At 36.0% G+C, this 11,880-nt stretch overlaps 2 protein-coding genes across 3 annotated transcripts in view; both read right to left on the bottom strand.

Moving 5' to 3' along the window:
- LOC107619422 (nudix hydrolase 23, chloroplastic) overlaps positions 1-3,978 on the bottom strand; it is a 4,523-nt gene extending 545 nt beyond the window's left edge. Inside the window, exons 1-7 of one of the 2 annotated variants that reach the window (XM_016321707.2) lie at positions 3,662-3,978; positions 2,347-2,478; positions 1,169-1,245; positions 864-999; positions 621-761; positions 475-536; positions 125-213 (exon numbers count right to left, since the gene is read on the bottom strand). In XM_016321707.2, the coding sequence (XP_016177193.1) occupies positions 153-213; positions 475-536; positions 621-761; positions 864-999; positions 1,169-1,245; positions 2,347-2,478; positions 3,662-3,940 (888 nt within the window). In that variant the 5' untranslated portion in view covers positions 3,941-3,978 and the 3' untranslated portion in view covers positions 125-152. Of the gene's footprint in view, positions 1-124; positions 214-474; positions 537-620; positions 762-863; positions 1,000-1,168; positions 1,246-2,346; positions 2,479-3,581; positions 3,642-3,661 lie in introns of those variants that run through there. The other variant, XM_016321708.2, reaches the window with a different exon arrangement.
- Positions 7,267-9,571, bottom strand: LOC110266761. Its single transcript, XM_021111767.1, has 4 exons — positions 8,710-9,571; positions 8,441-8,620; positions 7,703-8,041; positions 7,267-7,547 (listed from the first exon to the last, which is right to left on the bottom strand). The coding sequence occupies exons 1-4, from the start codon at positions 9,569-9,571 to the stop codon at positions 7,267-7,269; spliced, it is 1,662 nt and encodes a 553-aa protein (XP_020967426.1).

Here is an 11,880-nt window from a genome sequence, read left to right as displayed (position 1 = left end):
ACATTATAAGGTATAATAAAGAAAAAGAAAAAGATCAATTTGCATTATCTTTATAAACATGAAGAAGTACACATTGTGCATGATCTTTTATGTAATGTCATAAAGCAGTGGACAGTGGACTTACCAGTCTCTTAGGACTCATCATCGATGAGTCATGACTGCATATGATCCTCCAGTGTAAACGCATCAATATCGGAAGGACTAGTACCCGGCCTACACATAATCATAGGACAAAATCAAACTTGAGCAATAATAAAGGATCCGGTAGCCATGTTGCAGAAATAATGAATAACTTATGCAAGCTTTGCACAGACAATATATTTAGACTTTCATAAGAAAATTCATGGTGATACTTTAAGGTTGGAAGAAAGGATAGTACTTATTTTGGAAAATGATTATTCTTCTATTTAGACTTTCTTCCCCGAAAAAGACTTAAGATGAACTTTCGGATACTTACATAGGATGAAAAATTACCTTTTGTTAATAGTACCATAATGGAATTTGGGCTTTCTTCCTGCCTTCATGTCCTCAACATACTGCAGCCACGACAAACATCATATAACACGAGAAAAGATAGCGAACTGAGATTATGCAAATAATTTCAAATATCTGAATCATACCAAATTTAAGGTAACCACCATTGACGAGAAAGATAAAGAACTGAAAGGTATTTCATCAAGCGAGAAAAGCTTGCATTCTGATGATTCTGGACCTGGCGAAAAGTGGGGCTTCTTCAGCTTTGCCAAGAAGATTATGTAAGTCTGCCTCAGACATGCGTAATCATGACCAAAAACATGAACTTAGACATACAAATAATAACAAAAAAGGAAAATAATTAAAAGAAATTAGTGCTTCCAGCTCACTTGGCCAATTAAAGGAATATCCAATTGCACAAAAGGAGAAATCACTTCCACATCTGCATTGGCTTCTTCCCTTGTTTCCCTAATAGCACCTTCCATAGCCGACTCTCCAATTTCCAAATACCCAGCAGGAAGCGTCCTTGTTGACACCAATGCATGAAATTACCATAGCTCAGCAAGGATAAGGTACATTTTTCATCAAAACGAGAAACTTTTAGCGTCTTTGCAAAAATTTTGAGTAAAGTAATGTAACATGTATGCAACCTATACCAATAAAAATAGGCAGTTCATAAGAAGTCCACTCTTACCAAAGGCCATAAGATGGTTCAATCTTCCGCTTGCAAAGCAGGACCTTGTTATCATGTTCAATAAGACAACCAACTACCTACTTTGACAATTTAAACTCATGTCATGTTCAAGTGCTAAGCGGCTAAGCCAAACATATTACTATCAGATTATATATTCCAGGAAAAATATTCAGAAAACCCATCTCAAGAAAATAAAAAAATAACCTGCACTGCTGAAACAATAGAATGACATCAACAAATGAGGTCAGTTAGTTATATGCTAGTAAAAATATCATACAACTAGTATAATAATTTTCAAGAGAAAGTCAGAGAATACAAATAAAAAATATGATCTTGCTTCAAAACCTCCCCGTTTTTTGCATGGGAACTACCATGTTTGCAAACATAGCCAATTCAGAAGATGAGATTCATTATATGCACATCAGTTTAAAACATGTTCCATGCAGAATTACAGAGACTATCATACTAACATCCACATGGCCTACAAAATCAAATGAGCAAAATAAATAAAATTTTAAAGCTAATATAATTATAAATAATTCTGTTAATTTGATCAATGAGTGCTTGGCAACTTGAAGATTGAACCATTTAATTTATTTACGGAATGTCTTCCTGAAAATCATCTTATGCAATGATAAGTTTAAAATAGCAGGAAAGAACTAAAACCAAGTAAACCATTCTACTCTAAATCAACTTGGACAAGATTAGCCAATCCACAAAGCTGTGATAGTCTACATGTAGTTGTACATACAACTGCTTCCAAACTCACCTTGTCAAAATTTCAACAGCAGCAAAAAATCTTTCTTAAATTAAAGAGATATAATTAGATGAGAGAGGGAGGGAATTTAAAATATAAATAGAATGAAGCCCTAACTAAACTAAGGTACAATTGTCTGATTCCTTTTTAAGTGTTTTGAATTTGCTGCCAAAACTCATTTTTTTCAGCATATGACACATGAAAGAATGAATAAACCAAATTCGTTTTGCAAATAACAAGATTATTGGATAACTTCCATCATGCACATGACAAAACTTCTGACATTCAACTTAAGCACACTGTTATTGTAAACCAGTCACATGTTGAAGAAAGTTGCTAATAAACTATAAGAATCTCTTATTTCTGCATAAGCACAGTACTAAATTAACCGAAAGCTCCTTTGCCTTTTTTAGGCAGTTACCATTTTTGGGTTCTGATAAGCAATCTTCCCACAAGTTGTACATATAGCTCTCAACCTTTCTTCTCCATCAGGTATATCATGCTTTGTTGTACCACCACACCACTGACAGAACTTAATCTTTTGAACATCTCCCTACATCGTAGTGGAACTCAACTATATAAGCAAACTCCAAATTTGAATATTAAGGAGGTTTTTAGAGGAATACAAGAACTTCAGTTATTGCTGTTCAAGATATATCCTTTTAATTGTGAACAACTTGAGCCTTATGCAGAAAAGGGGGATCTTATTTGTTTCAAATTACAAAGTACTTTGGCTTAACTTTATCATTGACAAAGTCAAAAGCCAATCTATTACGGACTATTTTCTCTGGAATACTAGTTACATCCTACCTACAATGACTAACAAAAAGTAAACACCAACCACATCCACATCCAACTACCACATAATAATCAAACTTAAAACTTTATATGTTAAGTTTAAACAGAAGCGCACTAGAACAGAGAATTGCATGTGCAACAAAGTAAAGAATATGAAAAAAGTCTGTGGATCTATTTTTCCTCGTCCACTAAGCCAACAACACACACACTTCCATCATTGGATGGAGTATACAATCCATAGGAGATAGGTCCAACAGCCCATACAATCATGGAGGGGTGTGTGTCGGTACTATGTTCAAGGAAAAATGAGTACAAATAACATATCTCAAAGAAAATAACTAAGATTGATTTTTTATAGCTTAAATACAAATATTTGTTTTGACTAATACAGTTAATGATATGAGGATGTTCACGGTGGAGACTTAACAATGCAATTTGCTAGTTAGGATCAAATATATGAATAAAAAATGAGAGCATTCAATTTACATTCAATATAAGTATCTAAATCTTCCTCACTAGTTCCATATATGGTTATTACAGGTTTCACTATACCTATAGTTATAGCACTACCCTCCATTAGATACACTATACTGTATCAGAGAGGCAGAAACTCTACAAGTTGAAAGTGAAAAATTACAAAATTCTCCAACACTGCTATTCCAGTCGCAGTAAATAATTGATTATAATTGTGAATTGTGTTTGATTATAAAAAGAATATATAGAAGAGCGTGAATCTTCTGTGGTTGAAAGTTTTTGATTTTGTAGTGTACATAAAACAATTTTTTTATTCAATCATAATTATTAACACTATAATATATTTAAATTGAATCCAAATGAAAAGGAAACAAACAAACCTACCAAAAACCCATCACATAGAAGTAATTTCAATATAACTTTAAACATGTAAAAGAATTGACAAGAGCGAAAGGAATTCGTAGCGCGGAGTGAAATGACGAAGAGGGAGAAGACGAGGAGTCATTCGAGGTAGATGAGAGAGAAGCCATGGCTACGGAGGGGAAGTGTTTGAAAGAAGGGTGAAGAGAAAATGATGACGGGATTGAAAGGGAGGAGAAGAGGCTTTGACTTATACGTATACGAATACGAATACGAATACGAATACGGTGTTTCCAATGTTGAGTGGTAGCAGCAAAAGCAGATGAAGAAGGCAGGATCTCAATAGCTTTCAGTTTCAGCATTATTATTACTGCTGTTATCATTTGCGACCATCACCCTCTCCAAGTCAAGAATCAAGATTACTACTACACTTAGAATGTTATATTGTTACCATTATACCCTTTTTTTTCTTTTGAATTTTAGTAAATGTGTAAAATAGGAAATCTTTTATTAAAAATCAGAAATGTAAAAAAGATAATATTAATTAATATTTTATTTTTATACTATTAAATTGAAAATTTAATTATTAATATTTAAAAGAGAAATGTTAAGAAAACCAGTAATTTTTGTGATTATTAGCTATCAAATAGCCATTAATAATAATTTAATGGTGTGAGATTAGTATGAAATTTTAAAATTCAATAAAATTGCTGGTCTTCTAGATTTTTTCTATTTAAAATTAATTAAGTAATAATTAATTTGAATACTGTTTTTTTTAAATAAAGTGTGGTGTTTTGCTGTATATTCTTTAAAAGTGAGATAAAAATAAGAAAGGCCTTTTTTCCTCTCACACATCATAGTTCCTTTTTCTCAGGGTCTCACCACTGCACTTCACACCATCACCAACCCCATCCCCAAATCACGCAGAACTCCCTCCTATTTCCACTTTGCTGTTCCAAACTATCCAATTTCTTCAAGTCCCTCTCCAAAATCGCGCTCTTCACCTTGATTTTCTTGTCCAGCACATCACCCGCTTTTATACCATCCTCGTCAAATCATCAATGTCGGATATCCCGTCCTCGAATTCCGAGACGTAACCACCAGCTATAATAGCTTCTTCCCCTTCCAAACGAGCTTCCTGGTTCGCCACTCTGGTGCAGCGGTGGAATCGTCGCCTCCAGTGGACCCTTTATTTGTTGAAGCCTTCTCTGGCAGAGGAAGGTTGCCTTCCTTCCTGGGTAGTCCCGACGGTTGAGATGCCGACGTCAATGGAAAATGCTCCAGACCAAATTGTTGATCAGGCGCTAACGAGCTTCCATATTCATGGCCATAATAGAGACTGGAGATGCTGACATATGAATATGCTGAGTAGGAAGAGGAAGTGGTGGCTGTGGCGGGTGTGGTAGGAGCTGGTAGTTGTGAGACACTAAGACTGAACAGAGAGAGTAAGTGCGAGAATGGTACCGTTTCACTTTATTTTTGGTAACTTCCACAGAGGTAGAATCAAGCATTTATCAAGATTTCAGTTTGACTTTTTTAAAAAGGAATGAATTCGATAGGAGAATTACTTAGTATTAATGTCAAAGCAAACTGCGGTAAATTATTAGTGACAAATCGTAACAAATAAAAAAAAAGAGAATATACGAAATAAATGAAAATTTTAAATAAATAAAATAATAAATTTAAAATTAAAGAAATCACAATAACAATAAAATATTTAAAAGAAAGAAAAAAATGAAAAAAAAAAAAACAAAGGACAATGAAATAAAAATGGGCGTCTAATACTCAATTACTCATGCGTACTTGCACTTTATGATCTTCTGTGTATCGTGGAGATAGAAATTTTGACAAAATTTTGGTGTGATAATCTAGTGTTTTTGATTGAAATCTCTTCTATCATTTTAAACTTCTATTTATAAACCTTAAAAATGGACTCACCCTTGAAGAATTTTAACCACAATTTAGTTTTTCATTTTCTTCGGACCACGACCTTACTTTGACCCTTAAAATTTTTTATAGTAAACTACCCACATTTTGTCTTGTCTTGGTTAGGGCTGGAAGTGAGTCGAGTTGAGTCGAGTTAGACCAAACTCAAGCTCGACTCACAAAAATTGAACTTGGCTCATGTCTCGACTCTTTAACAATCGAGCCTATTTCTTAAACTTAAATTTGGCTCACCGAAAGCTCACGAGCTGGCTCAAATAATAGGAATATAATCTATAATTCTATATCAATAAATTATAATTTATATATTTTAAAAAATATTTAAAAAGATCAATTTTATATATTGTTTATCTATCAATAAATTATAAATTTTTTATATATATCCTATATCAAAATTATATATAAAAAATAAATTTAAAATTTAAAATAATCAAAGATCATATATATATATATATATATATATAATATTAAAAGTATAGATTAAATGCATATATATATAGGGTAAAGTACTAATCTGGTCCCCTACGTTTGGGATGAATTCTGTTTTAGTCCCCAACGTTTAAAGTGTTCTATTTAAATCCAAAAGAGTTTTGATTTGCATCAATCAGGTCCTGCCGTTAAGTGGGTATGAAATTCTTAACGTCGTGTCCGACGTGGAAACTGGCTAGAGTGGCTACAGTTAACAGTTGGAAGCATAGAAAAAAAAAAGAGAAAGGAAATCCAGTCTGATAAGTAAACCCTAATCCCCAAAATTGATGTTCTTCGTCTGTTGAGAATGGCTCCTCAGTCGTCTTCCCAAGGTTCGCGTAGCAGCACCAAGAGTCGTGGGAGAAGGAGGACGTGCTTCTGTGGAGAGAGACCAGTATTGCAGACATCATCTACAGCGAAGAACCCATAAAGAAGATTCTAGGGCTGCGTCAACTATCAGGTGAGTCTCCTCTTTTCTGTCTCTTACTTTCAAAACAGTGTTGGGTGTTAGTGTTTAGAGGATCTGAATTGTTTGGTGTTTTCGTTTTGGTTTGGTTGAGAACAGATAGGAGAAGGATGCGATTATTTTGCTTGGGCAGAGTTTGAAGGGCAAGATCCACAAATTCAAAGACTGAAGAACAAAGCAAGTTCGTTGAAACAAGAACCACAGAAAGCTGAAAGGAAATTTGCATTGGCACTAGCTGTTGGAATTCTTGGATGGACAACGGTTGGGCTGCTGCTATATGATCGACTTAATTGAGGTTTAGGGGTTAGCAGTTATGTTTGTTTGCTTTGCTGTTGTTGTCCCTAGTTTGGAGGGAATGTCAAGTATTTAGGGGATTGAAAAAATTGACATACAGTTAGGGTGATAACAGTGATGTGTTAGTTGAAACTTTTTGGAAGTTGTATGTGTAAAGGCATTTGCTGTAAACATTATCAATTTTTTGAGTGAAATAAAAAGCTATGAGTTCCTGTATTTTGACATAAATTATTTGGCCCTGTAAAAAGTTTAATTCAGTTTGATCTACCAATAAATAGAAGGCTTAATTTGCCAATTCACCTAAAAATTCATTTAAATCATTAGATAATGGAGAAGTCTTAAAGTAGCTTCTCTTAACCATTACAATATCCAAACAAGCCTTAAATATAACCATGAAAAGATAACAACACAAAAGAGATCAACATGAAACTAGTAGTCTTAAAGTAGGCTGTCTAAAGTATCACAGGGACATCAGCCCTTGGTCATTGCCACTTTCATTACAGAACAGAAGGTAAACACTAAAATCTACTATGTTCTTCATCCCAATGCTTTCCAGGCCTTAGGTGGTGTTTTTTCCATGAACTTCAGGGTCCTCCTTGATGGGCTAGTGACTGTTGCTGTCGATGGCTGGGGTTGACTGGTGCTGCTGCTGCATCTAGCTCTCTTGGAGGATGTTTGTGACTCTTGGCTCCCTCCAACTTGTGTATTGCTCTTTCTCTTTGGCTGAAGTTTTGTTGCTGGTTTTGTTGTTGTCTTGGCTGGGATCTTGCTGGGGTTTGGAGTCCTAGTTGTGCCATCACCTTTCTTGGATTGTGGAGCTGCATTATGCTATAAATAGTAACAACAAACAGTGACATCAGGGGATTGGGTTCAAAAAATTGGGTTCATCAGATAGTAAAAACAATCACATATAAGGAATTGTGGTCAAATTGACAACAACAACTTTACCTTTTTACTGAGGCCTCCACCTTACGTTTTCTAGGGCAGGTTCTTTTGTTATGACCAAGTGCAAAACAATAAGAACATTTTTGTTGTTGTCCAGCCCTGGATAATTTAGCCAGTGGTCCATTGTTGCGTGGCTCATCACCAGTCTTGTTCCTGCTCAGTTTTGGGTGCCCTATTGGTTTCCTAAACACTGGTGGCAACACATCATCATTCTCAGTCTGGGCCCAGAGATTTGGTCCATTCACTGGGTAGATTACATGTTTATAGCAGTCCACGTAGGTCTCTTTCCTATAGCACTTGTTCACATAGTTCTTAACATCCAAATACATTTTCCTAATGCAACTCATGGCATGCTCACAAGGGTAACCTGTTAGTTGAAACGATTCATGTAAGTTTAAGTCCACAACAAATTTGTCTCTATTACCCTGACTGCTAGACACCTCATACTTGTCCCTACCCGCACATATGGCCAACCACTCCCCATCCTTATCAAACTCTCTTTCAATTTTTTGTTTATTTTTGGCAAAAATTCTCCAGCATATGTAACTATACTTTGTCTGTTGTCAGCCAACCTATTCATTAGATAAATCCTAATATCTTCTAACATAGACACAATGGGTTTCTCTCTAGCCTCTACAATAACAGAGTTAAAATACTCACACATGTTGTTTACAAGTGTATCAACTCTAGGAAAATAATTAAACCTGGACTTGCTCCAATACTTGGCAAGGATCTCCATGAGATGATTATAAGCTCCTTGATCAACCAGCTGAATCTCCTTCATCCTTCTCTCCCCCCTCCTGGACATATGTTGCCTTTGCAGCCTTCCACATCATCATTTTTAGCTGAACACCTAGGAACCTTTTTCTGAAATTGCTATATAAGTGCCTGACACAGAACCTGTAATCTATGCCAGTCAGCAACTCATCAAAGGTAGGGATCAACGCTTAGAAGCAGAATTTAAAAACAGCACCAGTCAATAACAGCACAACATAAATTAAAGACAGAATTAATTAGACAAGTTTAGGTGAGTACTGCTTAGATTGAGAGTTACCTTTTGTTGGTCGCTCATGAATGTACACCATCTGATCTTATCAACTCCCAAATCGTCACACAGATTCAACAAAAACCATCTCCACGAGTCTTTTGTCTCTGCTTCAACAACAGCATAGGCAATTGGCAAAATCTGATCGTTGGAGTCCCATCCAATGGCTGTTAGAAGTTGACCCCCATATGGAGTCTTGATGAAGCATCCATCAAGGCTGATCATGGGTCTGCACACCATGAAACTCCGTTTGCAAGCATCCAAGCAGATATAGATCCTCTCAAATTGTGGTCTCATGTCCTTACCAGGAATTGGTGTCTTTAATTGAAATTCAGGAGGTCTCTCCACTTGTATCTGAACAGTGGAACCTGGATTTGACCTCAGTAACTCGACAGCATAGTCATGAATCCTCCTATATTGCTCTCCATAAGTACCATTAATCTCATCCAAGGCTTGCTGCTTCACTCTGGCAGCTTTGGTCTTTGTGAGATCAACATTCCACTTGCTATGAGCCTTCTTTATCAAAGTTCTCAACTTGATTTTAGGGTTCTCACAGATCTTCTTCATAAAAGCCTTACTCAGCCATTGAGAACTCATGATACCAATCTTGGTTGCCTTATTGCATGTGTGTTTTTTGTAACAGCTGGTCAATTGGCATGTATACTCTCTCTTCATCTTATGGTAATAAGCAAACCACTTGCAACCTTCTTTGCAAACAGCTTTGCACTTATGACTATCACACTTTGAGAACCATATTTCTCTACCACTGTGCACAGCATAACTAGTTACACATTCCTTAAAAGCATTCCTATCTATGTACATTGTCCCAACCTCCCATTTATACTCCTTCATATTCTTCAAACTCTTATACAACGGGTACTTCCTCAACAAGGGATCCCTTCATCATCACTTACATGGACATCCTACAACTCCTCACTCTCATACCTATCATCTTCATCCCTTAGTCCAGCAGCCACCACTTGCTCCTTTCCCTTATTAACACTGCCACTAAATTCTCCTTGTACTCTCTCAGTTGGAACACTCTGTTTCATCTTTTGGGAATCTTTTGTAGTTGTGACTTCAACATCATACAAACTCCCATCACCATTCCAATCATCATCGCTGTCATCAAATGCAACCTCCATATCACTATTTCCAAAGCTGTTTTCACTCCACTGTTCATCACTGTCTCCCTCATCATCATTTTTTGGCTGGTAGTCATCATCCTCAGATTCATCATCACCTGAAAAATCTGACCTCTCTGACCTCTCTTCATCATCATCCTCCAATATATCATTATGGGCTTTTGTCACCACCTTGGGCTTCTTACCCACCTTGGCCTGAGCAAATGATTGGGCCTTGTGCAGTACAATTGGACCAGGCCCAACAGTCTCTACAGTGGGTGCAGTAGCCTCACCACCATCTATGTCTTCAACTTCCTCAATGGTGCAGCCTTTCCTAGTAGTAGCACCATTTTTGTGAACAACAAAAAGCTCCACCATGTTGTCCCTCATTCCAATTCTGGCCATGTCCATTGCATCCTTGTCTGTGTAAAGCATCCTCAGTCCTACATCTGTTTCATCTTTCAGAGACTTATACCATATTACAGCGATGTTCTCTGCCACATATCCTTGTTCAACCACTATCTCCATGGCCTTGAACCTACTCCACCTATCTTCATCACAGTAGTCCACTATCGAAGTCTCATCCCCACATAGTGTAAAGGTTCACCATCAAACCCAAACTTCCCCCATGGTGTATCTTGACACTAAAATAACTCATTCTCCGAACAATCTGTTAGACAAACATAATAGAGTTCATAAAATTATCACATTGATCAACAATAACAGAAATGCATAAAAGCAATCACTAAGGCAAAATAAAAACTTCCAAAATAAAACAAGAAACGAATATGAAACTATAAAACAAAACAATCACATATCAACATGCATCATTACATATCAACATGCATTAAGATGAAAACTAAATGGGTTGAGGAGATTTGATAACGGAATACCTGATACGATCTTCTTCCGGAAAGCAAGGGTTTCAAACTAACTGTTGCTGTGGACCTTTAACGTTACTGAAGGACAATATCACCTCTCTAGCTGCGAATCGCAACCCTTGAGTGACGATCGATAGGGTTTGTTGATTTTTGTTTTGTGCTTCACAAGAAGAAGAAGAAGAGTCAGGGTAAGCATGTGTTCTGTCCAAAGGCGGGAAGGATTACATGTCTATTAACCTCTGTTCCCTCTCCCTTGCCACGTCGGACACGAAGTTAAGAATTTCACACCCACTTAACGGTAGGACCTGATTGATGCAAATCAAAACTTTTTTGGATTTAAATAGAACACTTCAAACGATGGGGACTAATACAAAGAATTCACCCTAAACGTAGGAGACCAAATTAGTACTTTATATATATATATATATATATATATATATATATATATATATAATCGAGCCAGCTCACGAGCTAATGAGCTCAGCTTATCCAAGTTCAAGCTCGGATCATTTAATTTATGAGCTCAATTCCAGGCCCAAGCTTGGCTGATCACCAGCTCACGAGTTTAGTTTATCGAGCTATTAATTAACGAGTCGAGTTCGAGCTGGTTCAGGAGCTGGCTTGACTTACTTTCAACCCTAGTCTTGGTCTCTAAACTCTACATTCTTGCATTGTGTTCACATTTAACCACGTGTTGTACGTGATTTCGACCTCAATTCTCGACTCGTCTCGAATCACCAAGCTTTTAACCTTGACTATCATTCTTTTGGTAATCGAAGATAAAATTTTCTACGTCTAAATATTTGAGCCGTTGATTTCATTCTAAACTTCTTGAATCGTAGTCAAATTTTTTCATAGGTCAAAATTTATACTAACAATACTAAAATTAATAAGGCTTTCAAAGGTTTGAGTTGATGATTTTTTTTATTTTATAAAATAATTACTAATGCCACATAATTATGTTTTGATGCCAATTTAGCCTTTTAATTTCGTTAATCAATTTAGTGTTTTCTATAAACGGAAGCAACATTAGTCAATGTTGGTACGTTATTTTTGTAGAACTTAATTCTTTCTGGGAGTAAATTTGTCTTTTATGTCTTTTAAAATTATTTTTATTAATATAAAAGTTTTTTAGATATTATTTTATTAGTTTACT

This window comes from Arachis ipaensis, chromosome B09 (genome assembly GCF_000816755.2).
Source record: "Arachis ipaensis cultivar K30076 chromosome B09, Araip1.1, whole genome shotgun sequence".
Classification (NCBI taxonomy): Eukaryota; Viridiplantae; Streptophyta; class Magnoliopsida; order Fabales; family Fabaceae; genus Arachis; species Arachis ipaensis.
This window is presented reverse-complemented; position numbering and strand designations above follow the sequence as displayed.